This window comes from Camponotus vicinus, unplaced genomic scaffold (genome assembly GCF_025532165.1).
Source record: "Camponotus vicinus isolate PSW18456_S1 unplaced genomic scaffold, iyCamVici1.0 SCAF_1, whole genome shotgun sequence".
In the NCBI taxonomy this organism is placed as follows: domain Eukaryota; kingdom Metazoa; phylum Arthropoda; class Insecta; order Hymenoptera; family Formicidae; genus Camponotus; species Camponotus vicinus.
In genome coordinates, this window is record NW_028141945.1 from 18039806 (window position 1) to 18059705 (window position 19900).

Genomic DNA, 19900 nt, shown 5'->3' on the forward strand with positions numbered 1-19900 from the left:
ATCAATGTGCATAAATGAACAGTTTATACATCGACACGAGAGCACGAGATGACTGTAAATCTGCGCGAACATATCCCATGTAACGTAAACTATCTTCGCGATTTAGAGTATGTATATCTTTTATGATAGGCTTTAAATTTTATATTAATAACGTAAAATCAAAGATATATTAGATTTGTACGAATAGAAAAAAATAATTTTTAGTATATTTTTAATTTTACTCTTTTGGTTTAATATATATAAATTTTATTTATATATTAAACTAAAAGTAAAATTAAAACTATATATGTGTGTTTTTTTAACAGTTGTGATTTAAAGAAAAAGTTTTTTTTCTGAAATATATGTTAAAGTTTATTTATTATTAATACTATTGCAATATTGTAATATTTAACTATTTTTTCTTCTTTTTTATTGCAGCAAAATTATCTCATGAGATTCGGTTATTTACCCCAGACTGATTTCGAGACGGGAAATCTACGGACAGAGGACCAACTCAAGGATGCTATAAGAAATCTACAGGTGAGCGAAATTATGACATAGAGATATGATCATGATCGTATCATGTATACCAAAAAAGCTAGTAATTTAATAGATTTAGTTTTACAATTTTAAATGTAAAATATATGACTTGTATATTTTGCTTATTTTGTAAAATTTTCTCATCTTAGAACTTCAACTGAAACAACTTACTCAAAGTTTTGACTTACTAATTAGTAGATAAAACTCGATTGCGCGCCAACTTCTGTAAATCGGCTTAAATCAATGATTATTCTCGTTGTAACTTATACATCATTTGGAGATAACACGAATCAAATGCACTGTGAATCAAATAGAGTCTCAAGCGAATTTCTCCATTCCATGAAAGTACGTATATACCTATCTCAAAAACGCGATCGATTCAATACGGATTCTCTAGAAGCCGTCTTGAGCGAGTCGATGAAAATCCTGTCGAAGGAAGTAGAGAAATGGGGCAAAATGTCCTAAGGAATTCCTTCGAGTGTCGGATATATGCTTCTTCTCGATTCTCATGCAAATCTTTATTGAGTAAGCTCGAGTAGCATTTTTACTATTATATTTTCCGCTCGCAAACGATTGCATTCCATTAACCATTCTACGAGGGAAGTGGGCAGAAGGGCAGGATATATAACTTGATCGAGGGTATCAGACTTAAATGTGAAATGGAACGCATCGGAATACTTTGGACGTTCTATAATCTTGGGTCCAGAGGGGAGCTCGAGTTTTATCCATCGACGTTCCTCGATGGTTTTATCGATAATCGCGTTTGTCAGATTCCGGACGCGTTTCTGGTTGAAATGCTCGAAAGCGTTTATCTCTCTTCAAAAAGATAAAACTTTGTTGACTGAAAGAAGCGATTATGTTTCCAGAAAAAACTATTCAATGAGCTTGTCGAAATATCGATGACGTATAAAACAATGAAATATTTTGGATTCGTTGATTTTTATATTCATTTCGAAATATTGTTTTCTGTAAAAGAGCGCGCTTTAGTTAAAATATTCCATAATTTATAGAGATGAAAAATGAATAAAATGCTTAACTTTTTGATGCAGGAATTTTTATATACAATATTATTATTTGATTTTGCAAAAAACAGTTTTTCACAGCATTTTTCATTTATTAGAAGCAAAGAAAAAATTAAAAAGAAGCATTTGTATTATAAATATTTAAATCTATAATTTTTAGCATTTTTTATCTTTTTTAACATTGGTCACAGATAGAATAAAGAAAATGCAATTTCTAATAATTTTTGATATTTCTGTGAACTTTTTTTTAAATAATATTTCGTTTTCGAGAGATTATATTGCATATATCATATATATTTACATTCTTGTTAGCAATTCGGTGGTATTCCCGTCACGGGGGAGATCGACGAGGCAACGAAGGGATTAATGACAGCCAAGAGATGCGGACTGCCAGATCAGCCGGATCCTAGATTCATCAAGACGAGGCATAAGCGATTCACCATCCACGGACAACAATGGCAATATCGAAATCTCACCTGGAGGTAAGTACACTTCAAAAATATTAGTCGAATATTGTTTAGAAATAAGAAAAATAATAATAATTCAAAAACAAAGAATAGAACGTGAAACAAAATTCGACTAAAAATTAAAGGAATCATAGGATGAGTCTTTCAAAAATGTTGACATAATATTCTTATACTCAATATTCCTGATAAGGCAGTTTATAAAATCATTTTACAAATTTTTTATAGGATGAGGGTCTTCTCATTGTTCACTAAAAGTATGTGAATTATTTTAATCATTTATTTGCGCGAGGTTTTAACATTTTACATTGACTTGAGAAATTGTCAAAATTTTTATTTGGCTTTTTACGGAAAATTGAAAACAAGGTCGCATATGAGAAAATTTCAATCTTCAATTTTAATTTGTTTTTTTGCACGAAACGTCATGTGTTTTCGAGCCTTTCTTACTGACGCATTTCGCGCACGCGTATATATATCTTTTGTTAAATTATTCAAGAATTTCGACGATGGGAACGCATTCGGAACGAATCGCAAGTCACGCGTTGTCAAGATGCGGCGACGCGACGCGTTTTTCGCGTGAACTTGCGGACGGAATTATCGCGGCGCGTTGTAAGTAACGATAATAATATCCTCGTCGAGATGTTTCTCGACGCGACGATAACTCATCTGTATAGGTACCTGTTGGTTAGAGACGGTCCAAACAGGATGTCTGGCCCCTTAATTGCGGGCTTCCTCGTGTCGGGGCCTCGCCCCGCATTAATGTACTAACTCGCCTCGGAAATGCCATTGACATTGTTGGTCCCCGGCCAACTGGCGGCTTCTTGCGAATTGCAGAACGATGGGAACCGAGCGTCTCTTGCCGAGAAATTAAGAAACGCTTTAGCTCGTAGAAACACGGTATTTACACGCTATTTTTCTTGGCACGCGTCTCTTTTCATCGACACATGCTCTTATCTTCAACAATAAGTCTTACACTTTATAGCTTCATCTCGATATACCTTCTTGTCTTTTATTACTTATAAATTTGAGAGAAAATATATTCTCTTCGACAATCTTATGAAGTTTGAAATTTGATTTGGCAAATGTGTAAGATATATTTGAAAAATAAGTACTCAAGAATAAAATATGTACGATATACAATTTTAATTTTATTTAAACATATTTGAAAGGGATATTAAAAAATAAAAGAACAATATATTCTAATACTTTAACGACGCAGTTTGCACAATAATTTAATCGTTATTTAATCATTATTGTTTTGGGAAATATTATCATGTGAATTGAACTATTTCTATTGTTTTATTATTTAAAAAATTAATTAATTAATATGTGTCTGTGAACACATGTTGAACGTTAGCGGTAAAATAGGTCTCTGTTTTGATGTTGTGCCGGTATCATAGAAAACTTCTAAGCCTTCATGTTGATAGGGAGACTAGCTGCAATATCGACTATATTTTGACGCATCATGTGGCACCCTCTAACAATTAATCGATAGTCGTGATTTTATTAATTCATAATTGAAAAATGTTAACAATTTAAATTATGAAGTTCGCATTTTTTACCTTCTTTTGTTGAGATAATTAATATTGTATCGTGATATAGTTTTTATTTTTGCACAAGTTTGCTTCTAATAGTAAAAATAAAAGAATATTTTATCTTTTAATACAAATGTACTACTGTAGTTTTTTTAATTATTATTATTGTTAAAATATTTTTCAATATTATGCGTTTTAAAATACATATCCCGAAATAGTACACAAAAACAATTTTTTTTTTGACGATTCAATTTCTATTTATGACATGGATTATTCGAATTGCATTTTTATTTTGTTGTTTTGACTTTTTTATTATATTTATAAACTGGATTGCAAGTTTTGGTTGTACATTTTTAAATGAACATTTTAAAAGTCACTAAAATATAGAGGAAGAAGATATATCCACATTATTTTAATTAACAAATAGAATTAAAGATAAGTTCAAGATAACTAAGATAAGTTTAAGAACGTGAATAGTGACCTGTCATATTAGTATTTTCATTGTTAGTTATCTCTGCATTGTTCGAAGTGCATTTGAGCGGCTTTGCAAATTACACCCGATGATAACGTCGTACGGCATCTATAACGTCGTACGGCATCTATTACGGCCGTTAATATTCAGACATGCTAATTAGCGCGAATCCTACACTGAGCTCGTTATTAATTAGCCGCTTTAACGAGTCGCCGAATTTATCCTACGGTGGGAACGCGAACAGAAACTTCGCGAAGGACGAAAAAAATCCCCGTAATTTTCACTCTCCGGGAAAATCCACGGTGTATGTACTCTACGTCCGTCATGCAATCGGAACAATCAGAATCAAAGTGCGTTGCCTACCCGGATTGGGTAGGTCGAGTGATTAACTTCGTTATCTGGTTATCGCGCTACGGCTTATCCGCGAATTTTGCGAGAGGACCGATGGATGTCCAGGCCTTTGTGTACGGATTTCGATCGGGGCAAATTTGGTAGACTTTCATGCGCATCGATGAGAATTTATTTACCCTTTTCTAACTTGACTCTATTTGTTCCTCTCAACGTGTATGGGGTCAAAGGAAAATGCGAGCTTTTTATCGAGGGAGAGAAGTTTGCTAGAATTGTTGGATTTGCATTTTCACGCAAGTAATTTGTATTTTTTGTATTTCATCATCAAAAGGAAAGCTTTAAATGATGTGCGATTACTTTTATTTTAACGCGATTAGGAATTCGTATATATATATATATATCGATTTTTGAAAATTAAAAATAAATTTCATTTTTTCAAAATCACACGTGCATATCATATATATGCATGATTTTTTACGCAAATATATATTTAATTAAAAAAAATATAGAGAGAGGAAGAATATCTTTATATCCTGTTGCTTCTTAGATAGTAAAGAAATTAAATTCTTTTTTAATTTGCGACATTAAATGTGCGGTGCAATTTTAAATTGAAGTAGAGATTGAGCGCCACGCAACCTAATGGCAATTACGAGGTAAGAAATTCACGACGACGGCACTTTGCCTAATTTTCCCTACGTTGCTTGAACGAGCAATTCAAAATTAGTGTCTCGACGTTCCGAAGTTTCGAGTGTCTGGATGCCTGAAAATTTTGTCTCCTCCTCCTCAATTTTATATTAAGTGTAATGCAAAGTAATTCAGTGAAATTAATTTAAGACAAGCTTTTAATATTTATTAAATATAGAGCTCTCGCGAACCTCTAACTGGCAAGAAAATACTTAATGATCCTTTTAAGGAGACCAAATCTTATTGAAATATTTTCTAATGATAAGTAAATAAATTACAGGAAGAAAATTATATAATATTATTAGAATATTTCTATTATTGAAACTTTAAGTTATCATGTTAGACAACATCATAATATCGTGTGGTTTGGAAATTCATACAATTATTGTACATTACTTGCAAAAGGAAAATAAAATTATACTTTTAAATTTTTGCACGAAATATTGAAGATTTCGCAATATTATAATAATCTTCTAAAATCGATAACTGTTAACGCGACAAATATTTACGAGTGATACTCAGTTTGCGATATCGATATCGTCGCGAAAATTTGCGTTTGATTCGCAGGAGAAATTTCTAGTCAGTCTAGTATTGGCTTATGGACTGTCACTGTTTAGAGACAGCTGAACATTTCTACAGACTGCATGATCCGCGGTGACATAGTAGGATTCATCATCGTCGTCTCGCGCGACGAGCCAACCGAGCTTTGAACAGGCAAGGGCGAATCCGCAAAGCTGCAAGTCAAGAGTTGATTTACTGTATTTGTCTTTGCGAATATAGCGGAGAAACGTCTCTTTGTAAAAATGCGGAAAGATTCGCGTGTATTTGCGCCGTAATATCAAAACGATTCGCTTGATAGTGTTGAAATAAAAACCTTGTGTAAAGGAAGAAATAAGTAAGAATACCATTAATTTTACCGGATATTCTCGGTGAAAAGAAAATGTACAAGAAATGTCACATTTTTATATAGAAGCTACTTTGTTAATTGGATTAAATCAATTTTTTTCTTTTATGACTTTCTCTCTTTTTCTTTTTTTATAAAATATAAAATTAAATTTTTTATAAAATTGTTTATTAAATTAATAGTAAATTAAATATAAAACTTGCGTACGTAATCAAGAATTAATAATATTTTGAGTCATCGAGAGATTTTTTCTGCTTTGAATTTTAATCCTTAATTTAACATCTATATATACTTTCATATTTTAAGCATAGTTAAATTATTTTCTCTTTTAAATTATTTAATTTACAGTTTTGTCAAAAGCTCTTTTTAAACTTTTAAGTGGAAAATTCGTTTACTGTTTATGTATTAATCAAACTAGAAATGTTTAATTTCTATATAAATTAAATTTACTGAAATTCTTTAAAATTTAACGTGAAGTAATTGAAATAAAAAGTAGGAGCAAAATTTTGACTTAGATCATTAAGAATATTTAAATTGATTTCTATCTTTTTTTATAAAAGTTATTATCTGATTGTCTTTTATATATTATAGTTAGAGTCGATTAAAATAATTAAAGCGACATTATTTCCTCAGTGACACTATAAAAACATTCGAGAACCATAAATAATCCAGTAGTGGCTTTACGAATTATTTGTTCGTAAATTTTTGAAGAGCAAAATTAAAATAGAAATGCAATATTAAAATAGAAAAAATATCGTATATGCTATCATGTGTCGATGTTTTCCGAATCATTTGGCACGAAGTTAATTTTTCGCAAAAAAATCAACGATTGGCCCGATTTTTCCAACCTCTCTGTCTCTTTCTTTCCATTTCGCGTCTCTCTTTTCCTCGATTTATATTTCTCTCTTGATATCGACATCGCCAAACTTTGAAGTTGGCTGCATAAGACGACTAGAAATGATCGAGATGTAAGTCTAGAAATCTCGCTTGCCGAATGCTGCGAATAAAATTAGCGAAGTGTTAGTTAAACGATGTTTCTTGGCGATTTTTCTGCAAATTTTTCGTAATGTGCAGTTTTACGCGATAGAATATCTTACATCATGCCTGTTAAAAAACTTAGAAATTGTTTTTTATTGTTAGACATTTTCTTTAACCCCAATTATGAGAAAAAAAATTAAAATTACATATATACATACTATTATATATATTTTTATTCCTAGAGAAAGGGTGAGAGAGAGAGAAGATTTTTGTTATATAAATTTTATAAAAATTTTGTGGAGATTGTGTATTTTTTATTTAACTTGTGTATTTTTTATTTAACTGTATCATCCGAAATATCTATCACCGAGATATCTTTGCTCATTTTTTTATCGGAGTATACATTATAGTATTCTTTGACAGAATCATTTATATTTACTTTTCCACAAAGGAGCTATGATTCCCCCGCTTGAAATATTACGTGCATTACGCTGAAACGGCAGCTCATTCCGCTTACGAACGGAACATTTTCGCGCGTTTTACATGGACGTGACGAAATTTACCAGTCAGAAACTGGAGCACCGCACGTTACGGCGTTTTCCTCGCGTGTTTCCGCTAAGAGAAAGAAAGAAACAGAATCGAAAGTGCAAATTGAATTGGGAATACGTATACGAGGGAATTTTCACGAGAGTGAAGGCGGAGAATTGTGATCGAGACGGAAAACTTTGCCTCAATCTCAGCTGATATAAAAATACGCGATAAACGTTTAAGGATATATTCGTGAATTTCTGCAAACTCGCGTGAACTAAACGTCCCGATTTGCGACTGAAAATCTCGCGATGTCGAAGCGCTTGTCGATTTACAAAGCGATGATTTTAAATTTTTGAATTTTTGACGTATCACGCCTATCATGCATATTTGAAAGACACTAATGTATCCGTAATTGCAGTGCATTTAGTGCGTAATAATATTTAAATTTTTTTATTGAAACTTATAAATCAAATATGAATAACGCTACTTAAAATTTAACGAGAATTTTACAGTGAAAATAAGGTAAATGATGGAGAAAAACTCATAATTATACACATGGATTTTTATTTTAGTCTAAATATAATATGTATCAAATATATTTTAGTCAATAAATAATAATTTAATTGAATATAAATATGTTGAGAAATATAATAAAATAGAAAGAATAGAAAAATATAAATAACACTAATGCCCGATTTCATCAACCGCGTTTAACTTTAATCTTAGTTCAACTCACTCTTTGTCTCTTTCTAAAGGAAGAATTAAAAGGAGATAAAGAGTGAGTTAAACTAAGATTAAAGTTAAACGCGGTTGGTGAAATCGGGCATAAAAGATTTTTAAATCACTCTCAACTATATCTGTATTTTAAATCCGAATCTCGTCAGAAATCGAAGGGATACACTGTAGACATTGGTGATTCAGATGTATCGATAAATTGTCGAACAATAGGTTAGTTTATAGCAAAATAGTATGTGTGATGCCGTTTTTCCTTTTGCAATCGTGTCTCTACGTTTCTTGCGAATCCCATTCTTTGCAACGCCATTCAGTTGGCAGTCGTCCAGCTAACGGCCATCCAATTTGTTCCTAAAAAAGAGAAAAGTAATCGCTACATAAATCTTTACGTTAGTCGTTCCCATTATTTTCACCTTATATTTTTCCCGTGCTGTAACAGAAGAATATAGGCGTGCATGATTTATAAATTTTAAAAATGATATATCGCAAATAACCATTTGATTTAGAGCATTCCTTCTTAGAGAGTTACGAAGCCACAAATTTATTTAATATAAATAATAATTAATGTAAATCCAGAAATTTTTGCGTTTTTTACACTTTTTTAGAAAAATAGGAAGATGTATTTCCTATACAAAAGAGTGTATATCTAAACTACTGTAAACTAATATTTCTTTGATGGTGTCATATAAATTAAAAATTAATTATATGGAAATTTTTTTTAAAGATTTTAATGCACTGAGAAAAAAATAATATTGAATCAACAACATCAATGTAATTGAAATTTATCTTATTAATTCAACACTATTAATCAAATCAATACACCATATAATTTGATTAATAATGTTGTTGAATTAATAAAATAAATCCCAATTACACTGATGTTGTTTATTTTTTTCTCAGTGTGGACTTTTCTAAAAAATAAACATCTTTATTTCATTATTGAAGATTGAACATTTATTACATAATTTATTAGAAAAAATTAGGATGTCCTTTTGAGATCAGCTGTATCAGTTTTAAAGAGCAATTGAATGATCGATATACCTACAAAGAGTAACATTCTACATGTACAATTTTATTTGAAACTGATGAATTCGGATCGATCGCGCGTTCTCTTACCAGCGAAAATATTTTTCTTGATGTTTGGAAAAGCACATTGATATGCCCAATATTTGCGATATTCGTGAATTATACTGCTCGCCACACATATGATCCAGATTATTCGAATATTCGATGCACGAATATGATTCTATTCATCCGTATGGAAAAAATTTATAGATATTATTCATGGACTTTCGAATTATTTATGACGCGAAAAATCAAGGGAACAAGAGAATGCTGAAACAATACTGAAATCCTACGAATTATTCCAACGAGTAGACTTCTATAGTTCGCTTAAATTATTTCGACGAAAGTTTTTTTTTATGACATCGCAAAACATTAATTTAATGATTTTTCCAGTATAAAAATCCAGTAAGAAAAGACACTCTGAGAATTATGTTATGATTTGCACTCATATTTAATGCTATCTAGATATAAAAATTACACATTTAGAATCTCTGCGTAAAATATATTAGTAAGAAAAGATAAATATTTGCAGTAAACGAATTGACAAAAATTATAAAACGTAAAATATTAAATATATTTATGCAAGTACTTTAAAATATTTTTGTTTCAAGACAATGCAACATGAGGCTTAGCTTTTTTTACATCTTGTACAGAGGTCAAATTGCAATTTTGTTTAGATAAATAAAGATGATAAATGATATATAAAAGGAGATTCTTCTCTCTCGCATATATTTTTATGCATGATGAAAAAATTTATTAATTTTTACTTATTCGTTTATAAAATAAAGTAGATTTATACGAAAAAAATTATTGAGAAATCTATATTATTTGATTTTTATTTTATCACGAGAAGAGCAACTATGTGTATCTTAAAAAATGGATGTACAAACATGGATAATGATAATCCCCGAAGAGTTTAAGACGAAATAGATATGGGCACTTTTGATTCGAGTGCAGGAAAGAAAGATAATATTTTTTCATAATAAATATGTTTCTATTTCTGAAGCATGTCATAAATATGCGAGATAGTCCTCACAATGTAGCAAAAGTGTTTGGACTTTTATGCAGATATTTTGTTGTGCATTTTCTCTTATTTTTATTAGATTCTCATCATTTTATAATTTTTCTACGATATAAATTAAAAAACTAATTTCTCTTCCTCTCTTTCTTTATTAAACGAAGAAAATTTTTTATTAATTATGATATTAATTAGATTAATGTGCAAACAAAATTTTTATTATTCAAATATATTTTTATCTGTTAATTTCTTCATATATTGCCTGAAAAGAAATAAAAATTAGCTGCCTACGGGACTGAATCGAGGTTACTGAGAATGCCCGAGATAACGTAATTTCTTAGCGCGTTACTCTCGTGTGGAAGCTTTATTATTTATCCATGATCCGACCTAAGGTGAATAAAATATCAAACACGAAATGCTGATTTTGGCGGTGCTCGAACAATGTGGGCGCCTTGTCAAGTAAATTTTGGAATGGACGACTCGTTTCCTCCGTCCGCTAAATAAAACGCCGCTATTTAACACGCAGAATTATGTGAATGAATTTTATCTCGTTTATCGCGTAAATTTACAATCGCGCATTATATATTTTTGGAGAGGAAGAGTGAATTAGTTTACATATTTAAAAATGTTTTTATACTTTATTAATATTTAAAATTAGTTTAAATTTTAATAATTTGCAAATTTGGAAATTTGAAAAAATTTGAAAATTTTGCAAAGATGAAAATTTGTCTAAAAAAGAATTGCGCATTCAACAATTGATTGAAATGTTAGTATGATAAAAATTAAAAGAGAAAATAAATTATGAATATAATAATATAATAAATTCTAATATATTAATAATTTAAAATAATAAAAAATATATTTAAAAAAAACAAAACCTTTTCAAAATATTTTTCTCTCTTTCTCCTTCTTTTTTAAATCGATGTTTTAAACATTTTCCAATTTCATAATAGAACATAGATATTTATTTTATTTTTACTATATTGTTTATACAATTTAGTTATTTGGTTTTAATAAATTGTATTAATTTTTTGTGTTTTATATATTGTAAAATTGGGAGGTCTATATAAATGAAACTCTAAAATTCCTTATTTATGGCAATTTTTTCTGCCATTTGGATTAATCATAATTTCTTTCGCCAATTTTGATACAAGTTTTTTTAAGCTAAATTTAAACGCCATTAGAAGTTGGGTGCTACTTGTTAAATGTTAGAAGAACTACTGTAAGCAATTCTGCCTGTGCACTATTTTAAATTCGCTTTCATTCTCGTATGGAGTATTTCTGAGGAACTTTTGTCTCCCGGTAATTAAAAACTCGCGGAAAATAAAGGTCGAGAGTCGAGTAAGTGTGCTAATTGATCCGACTTCGTGACGAACAATCGCGTTTTACTCGCCGGAACAAAGTTCTCGATTTTTGCCTATTCGCCTCGAGGTAAATTTTCGCGTTTCCTCTTACGGATTCAGCGAATATATATATTAGTATAAAAGAACTTTATATTTCGACTACACACACCAAGATGATTTCTCGATTTATTCTGCAAATTTACAATTCTTTATTTTATTAAGTCCATGTACGTATGATATTATTAATAATTATTTAAAATAGAGATAATAATTTATATAGATTTAATATTTTTGATATAATGTGAATAACGCTTTTTATATTTCACATATTTTATTATTTATTAGCCATTTATTTTACTTATTTTCTCGCTACTTATGTTATTTAATTTACCATTTTGCTTGATTTTTTTTTCGCTATCTGTATTTATTTTGTTTTACTTCAGAGATTATATTCATAGCAAGAATTCTGAAATTGTGTTTGATTTTGGAACTTCTAAAGGAGATTCTAAATCCATCATGAGGCAAATTCGGACATTTAATTTATTCGCCACAATTACACCAGGATAATCATCATCGGTGGCCACGCATGTCGGAAGATAGATTATGGCATGACCGAAACGACCGTAATCACAGTCGCGAGACTCAATAATTTGAATTCCAGCAATCGGACCTCTGAGCTTGCGGATCGATTCTCGTAATTGTCGTTTATCAAGAGCTAAACGATTAAATTAAAGCTAGAGCTTTTCGTTCTAAAAACTTCGGTTAATCCGTTTTTTTTTTCTAACATAGATTGAAGTAACGTAACTTTTCATAAAAAAGATAATAGTATCAACATTATCTGTCTAATTTTATTATAGAAAAGAAGATATTCTTGAGAAAAGTTATTTTGAACGAGGCAAATGTAGAGATGACGAGAAAATTTCCCTCGAGGCAACTTGCTTCCGCGCGAGAAAGTTCATTATAATATTAAATTTGTTCATTATAATAATAAGCTTTGTACTTGCATTTTAACATTTGGCTTAAATTGCGCGAGATGACTTCCGATCGGAAATGTTCGAAATAAGTTAGCGCGACATTGGAATGGGATACTTTGTGGATTATCGTAAAAGTATATAGCGCCAAGAGAGGCCAAGAGTCGATTTCCTGTGGACAATGGGATCATCGTCGGTGCTTCGGTGAGAAGAGAAAAATACGCGAGGAGACGGCAGTTACGTGTCTTGTTAAATTCGCTAGAAAACGAGGCACGAAATCGCCGTTTCAAATGGAATGAGATTCGTGTGTAGAAAATTAAAGTAACAATCTAACATCCTATTGCGGCGTAATATGAATTTTTTACGAATATGATATTTTTCATGGCGCACTAAATAATTTTGTCGCATAAGAGTTTCATCGTATCTTTTTTATAGCCTTTTACACATTTATATGTATTTTTATGTTTCTCTTTTATTGCTTCTTAATGTACTGTTGCAAACTGCTGCTGATAGAAAAATAAAATATAAATAAAATTGCTTTCTTGGACTCTCGATAAAGGGATTAATTAAAAATTAGATCGTGTAAAGATAGAAAACGGGTGGAATTTAATCGAAGAATTTTTACTACGAGGTCACATATGGTTTATTTTTTTCGTCCTTTTTTGAATTGGATATATGCACACCGTGTGTCTCAGATAACGAGCTCTGCCGTGAATTAATATCTCTCTATTCCCCGCGAAATTGCAAAAAGTATGAGAAGAGTTTGTGGAATCCAGAGAGAGAACATGAGACATGGAGTGAGAGATGACGGGACCGAAAGGAAGAAAGGTGAGCAACGTGCGCACGAGGGCGATAAAAAGGAAACGGGAAAGTGGCAGCCATACTACTCCGACTCAAAGTACCTCAAAGGACTTCAAAGGACCCCAAGGATCTTGATGCTCTTCTCAAGGAGCTCTCGATATTCACGTGGTTCCATTATATTGCATAATTAATTAGATCGTTATGCAATGGCCGTTGCAACATGCCGGCTGCGAGAAGCAGCGCCAGGTCCCAAAGGATGAAGGGACCCACAGGTCTGAAAAGGGACCCACTCGAAAAGAGGGAAGGGAGGAAGAATCTCCGCGTCTCGTGGGTCCGGCTACAATAATCTTCATTGTTTCTAGCAATTAAGCCTCGCGCCTATCGTCCTTGTAGGAAGTCCTGTGGCCCAAGAAGTGGAAGTTCTCTGTCTCTCTCTCTCTCTCTCTCTTCTTGTGGACGAATTACGTCTCTCGATCGCGCGACACGTGATTGGCCGCCATTGTCCGCGAGATTCACAACGATCCTGAACAAAGGGATCGTCTGTCATGGTGCCCCATTGTCTCCCAGCTTGTTTGCGTTATCCGCGAGAGGCCGGTTTGCGTTGCGCAAACTTCGACCCTTGACACGAACTCTCTACCTCTCTCTCTACCTCCCTCTCTCTCTCTCTCTCACGCTCCCTTGTCCATCTCTTTTGCCTCGTCCTACTTGCGCTCCTCTCTACTTGTCTGCCTCTCGCTCTGACTCGGCATTTCGCGCGCGCTGATATCCTTTACGCGCGTTCTCCGCGTTTCACCGAACGACGACTCAATTAAGTTGAGCCAGCTTAACGCGATTATTGCAAATTCTCCGAGGATCGGAGCCGGATTCTAATACGGCTCGCTCGTCAGATGATCGAGAAGAACGAATAGTTTGCTTCAGCATGAGACGGGTAACTGCTCGATTCTAAAACTCGTCTCAGAATCACATTAGAGAAACTTAATCTCAATCTATTTCTTTATCTTATTCAATTCTACATATTATATCTTTACGTGAATTTCTAAAATTCCTCTTTTTAAGAAATTAAAAAAAATTAGGAAAAAAAATTAGAGAAACTAAAAATTAAAAGTTGAAACTCTCCTTAAGAGATGCTAAAAATTTGTTTCAAATCTTCTCTTAAAAATCGTGCTATGCCACGTTGCAGCGAAATCTTCGACATTTTTCTGCTTGGAAACAGTAAAAGCTACAGCACTTTTTCTCCGGTGATTCTTTTCGATATGTCGTATCGCTCCTTTCCTCCGTTAAAAAAAAGGAAGAAATCAGTCGGAGACAGCCGTCAGGTGGAAACGCCTACACATCGTCTTACTCTCGCGGTTAGGAGGGCCACAGTAGGATGCAATAAATTTCCTTCCTCCGTCGCTTTCCTCTTCCGTCACTCTCTATACTCCTCTATGTCGTCACAGGCCACGCTTAGTTGTCCACGTTCCCTACTTCGGAGGATGATTTATTAACTCTGCCACGAGACCCCGTGCAGGATGTCAGAAAGTGGAAATGTTCTTCCTGCCTATCGGACCTTATCTGTATGCTCCGCTTGTCGCACGATGCATAATCGTCCTGTGCGACTTGCAAGTTTCATTCTTCCGTCAATCGTTTTTCGTCACTGCATTCGTTATTGTTTTTATTATTTAACAAACGAAATTATTCTTTATCCATCTGTATACTAATTTCTCCTTTTTTTTATTTTACGCACACACACTGAAAAAAAGGACATTCTTGTTTTGAAAATATATTTAGTTTTAACATGGAAATCTTGAAATGAGATTATATTGCGTTAATTAAAGAAAAATATAATTGCTTGAATAAAGTCATTTTATAGTTCAATCAAGAAAAATACATTTTTATGATTTAAGATTTAATTTTCTTGAATGGAAAAGAAACAATGTTGGATAAAAAATAATAATTTTTAAATCAAAGATTATAATTTTCTTAAAGTAGAATTAAATAATTATATATTCTTGAGGTGACAATTACAATATTAAAATAAGACTATAATATTGTTGAAATTTAAAATTATTAAATTCTTCTAAGAAGATTATAAATTGTTACGTATATACGAAACAATGAACGCGTTAGTTTAAGTATATAATAAGTTTTGATTTGACACTTATTTTTTTTCTGTGCACGCGATAACGATTTCGTCCTTTCTTCGCTAGTTTTATTATATAGGTGCAGTTTATGAATTAATATAGAAATATTTTTTTTCTTCGAACTGGGGAAAAAAACGGAGCTTGTGCATTGTGTGGAGGAGAATTAATTGGACGGAAAGTTTTATTCTTGTGAAAGCGAGTGTATTACTACAATTTTGCGAATAAATATATATGTGGAATACATTACGAATGATACAATGAATAGACTCGCGTATCTCTCTATTTAAAAAAATTGAATTAATAAAAAGAAGAATTTTTCTCCCGATGCAGGAGAAAAAGAGAGGCATGATGCGTAATACGATAGAGTTATGTGTAATAAAGCTTAATGAATTATCACGTATAAAATGCATCGTGATAATAAAAGCAGAAAAATGGATATTCTAAATACTTTGCGAGAGATTATAATTGGATGATATAAAGACGGTTTTAAAAGAATTGATTTGGTATCTGTTGTAAATAGAACCTATACCTGTTGTAATAGAACCTACTCGTTTTCCATGAAAAGGAAACGCTGACGCTTATGAAAATTTGAGGGCATTACTAATGGGAATAAATTCGATGCAGTAACTTGCAATAATTGATCAACCTTTCGATAACATAATCGCACTGTGCACGCTATAAAATATACAGTTTTACATTCACGATTGTAAATTATTAGTTCGGAGCATTTCGGATTATCAAGATTATAATCCTTTCGATAATTTTAAGCCAATTTTTCTCAGCGATAAATATCGCTTAGTATCAAAAATTCATATTAATATATTATATATACAATTGAAGATGAGATTTCTTTTCGAATCGCAAAACTGCAACTTATCAACGTAGCTTTATATAAAGAATTAAATCATTGTTAATTTAATAACATCAATTAATAAATAAATTGTTTGATTTTTCAAAATTTTAACGAAACTTTCAATCTTGATAAATAACCATTGCAATAAAGTTTTGCAAAATTCTTCATCAAGTTTCACGAATGATCCGTTACGTCTTTATTAACTCAAAAATTCGCGCGGTTTACCACTAATCCCGAGGAGATTAATAGCGTCGTAACAATATGAGTAAGAACTAACAACAACGGTGCAAGACGGAAATGAGGAAGAAACACGCGGATGGCGAAAATGCATCTCGAAGAATTATCGTTGCGGGGAAAGAGAACAACGAGCTTGAAGGGGCGTATGCGATGCAACGGGAGCGTGTTTCACCACACATGTTTCGTATCAGTTGAGCTCGGAGTGCGACAGATGAGAACCGGCAGTCTGTCAGCGCTGCGCACAAAGAGCGCAGTGGTTCGTAATCGCTGATGCGATATTATTTAAAAAAAGAGGAAGAGAAAGAGAGAGAGAAAGAGAGAAAATTTTTAATCTTTTTTAGTAAAATTTGAATGAAAAATTTTATTGTTGTCTCAATTTCCTACAAAAAATGAACGATTGATCCGAAAAAAATTCTTTTCTAAAGAAAAATAAAATTGGATAAAAATAAAATTCTTTTTGAGATAAAAATAAAAATTCTTCAAGAATTGTAATCTTAGGAGAAACACTTAAAGATTTTTATATTTTGTTGCCTTTTTTTGCACAATATTGCACGCACGTAATATTCTTTAATAGTTTGCACTTATCGTTGCCTACTCATACGGCCGATATCTCGCGGACCGTATGGAACTAGAAATGTTTAGCGACAATACCGTTTTATCATCTTGCTTTCGGGTCTGTTATTTATCACTGTGTGATATCGTCGACGCCCTTCGCAGCACAGCATTCGCTTTCCGAATGGTATATCTAGGTTGCATTGTAAAACGCGCGCAGAAAGAATTTTTTTCTCAAAAATTTTCCGGGAACAAGTTGTTTTTTCGGCTACGGGCACGACATGCAAATATGCATGGAAAATCGCATGGAAATATATTGAATATTGAATTTTTCAAACCTGTCATATTTTCAACTTCTGAAAATAGAAAATGTGCGATGTCTTAATTTTATTCGCGTTCGATTAGACAATTAGGTGAATAATTGAGAGAAAGAGAGAGAAACCTTACACTTTAGAGGAATTGTCAAAGGTTAAGCTATTTTCGATTTGTGAATAGTTATCTGTAGGCTGCTATCCGTAGAGATGTCGAATGACATTTTAAGATCGGATCAATAAGCAACGAATTAATCGATTTAAAACGAATTGCATCATATTGTTAATTTTAATATACTTTATTCATAGTAAAAAATATTTTTATTAATTTTATTTTTGCATTAAATTTCTTTAAAATAAAAATATTTTTATTAATTTTTATTTTTGCATTAAATTTTTACTTAATTCCCAGTTTTTATTTTTAATGTTCAAAATTGATAAAAACTGTTCTGGAAAATTTTCATTCAACGACGATGAGATTTCTAATATCAGCGATTTTGCGACATTCGATAAAAGAATAGCAAGGAATTTGGAAAGATTTTAGAGAGGACAAGCTTCGAGAGAGGACACGCTTCAAGAAGACGATGCGATATCTAGATACACTGAACAATGGCTGTCTACGACGCGCGGTGAACCGTCTGACATCGCGATCTAAGTCAGAGTAAAGGAAGTTCTACCTTGAGATAATGTCGGGATGCGTTGCTTCGGGCTTTGATCTATCGTCGCGTAATTAGCGCCAACGATGGCAAAGTTCGACGATGCGGAAATTGCTGCATCTCTGATAGATTACGAGGACAATTAATTATAAAAAAATATTCTATAAATGCTAATAAATGTTAAATACTTTTTCTAATCAATTTCATTCATAAAATGAGTAGCATAAAATAAATTATGATAATTAACATCGTACGCTGTAGATAATTTTTTATCTGAAAATTAAAAATAGGATAATTTTTATCTGAAAATTAAAAATAAGATAACTTTTATTTGAAAATTAAAAATACGTAATCGCGTCGAGTAAATTGTGAAAATAAGTTCAATTGATCAGCTAGGATTGATATCTAGATTTTCTTTAACATATTTATTTCGAAATAAATAAACTGATTATCGAAAATTAATTTATATAAAATTGTCAAAACCTGTAATATTATCTGTAAAACATAAAATGTAATATTTTACCTGGGGATTTTAAATTTGCTCCATTTTGATACGTTCATGAGACGAACATCTGTTGTCGAAATACCAATTTTAGTCGATACACGACAACGACATCCTTAATTACACGCGCTATGCGATGTATCGATGAGAACAAATAAACATGGTAATTTCGGGTCTCGCAAGTTTCCTCGAGTGTTGTTATCCATTAGGAACACCTGTATGTCATGTAATCACAATACAACACCGCCATAAATGAGACCAGATGCAGCGGGTATGTATTATGGACACACATGCGTGTGCGACGTCGCAACGAGAGGCGCGAATAGCTGGTTCGAGGATACCTCGGCTCATTGTTAGTGCTTTTCAACCGGTATCGTACGAGCATTTTGAATTTTCCGATGACACTATTGAATTATTACATTGCTATCTTGAGGAAACAGCTGTGTCATAAAGCTGACATCACATACTAAGTACATAATTAAAAATTGAATTATTCTGTACAACTTTATAAAACAGGTTTTCGATTGATTGACACATTTTTCAGAAGCCTTTTCGAAATATATGTATATCTTTTAGGCGAAGTTATTATATTTGCGTTTTTAAAATCTCGGATCCGCGAAATAAATGCTTTAATTAAACTCGCACGCGCAATCAACAAGAAATTTCGGTCCATTAACGGCAGGCTCCAACGTGCTGATCTAAGGGGTAGAAAGGAAGGGGAAAGGAGGACGTTGAATCTACGACACCGGGGGTGTTGTCGTGCTGACTTTTAATTGCGCACATGGTCGACGCCTCGCATTCTCGATAAGGGACAATTATCGTCGATAGTCTCGGAACAACGCCCCCTCGCTCTAGGCTTTGCGTACACCGGGTGTCGCGAGCGAGCGAAACAATGGACCCTCTTATATTTCGTCGCCTGTCCCACCTTAGGGGCCTTTGTGCCGAGAAAAAAATGCACCTCATTTGGCCTCGACTCGTTGCACAATATGAAATGCGGGAGACCGCTCTTCTAGCGCAGTTAAAGCCATGTCTGTCATTTTGATTTATTTTTCATAGGAAATTAATTGAGCCTTTTTTTCGAGCCTCTTTCGAAAATTTCTCGAATTTTATCGTCATTTTATCAATTCTATTATGAAATAAAAATGAGAAACATTACATAAGATAGAACTATAAGAATTATGATATATACCTACAAGAATTATATAATATAATATTAAATATAATATTAAAATATAATATATAACTATAAAAATTATAATTTATTATTTTTATTTTATTA

At 32.3% G+C, this 19900-nt stretch overlaps 1 protein-coding gene across 2 annotated transcripts in view; it reads left to right on the forward strand.

Moving 5' to 3' along the window:
• Mmp2 (Matrix metalloproteinase 2) overlaps positions 1-19900 on the forward strand; it is a 171008-nt gene that overhangs the window by 67151 nt on the left and 83957 nt on the right. For both annotated transcript variants that reach the window (XM_083077875.1, XM_083077874.1), the window contains exons 3-4: positions 418-519; positions 1854-2023. In XM_083077875.1, the coding sequence (XP_082934001.1) occupies positions 418-519; positions 1854-2023 (272 nt within the window). The remainder of the gene's footprint in view (positions 1-417; positions 520-1853; positions 2024-19900) is intronic.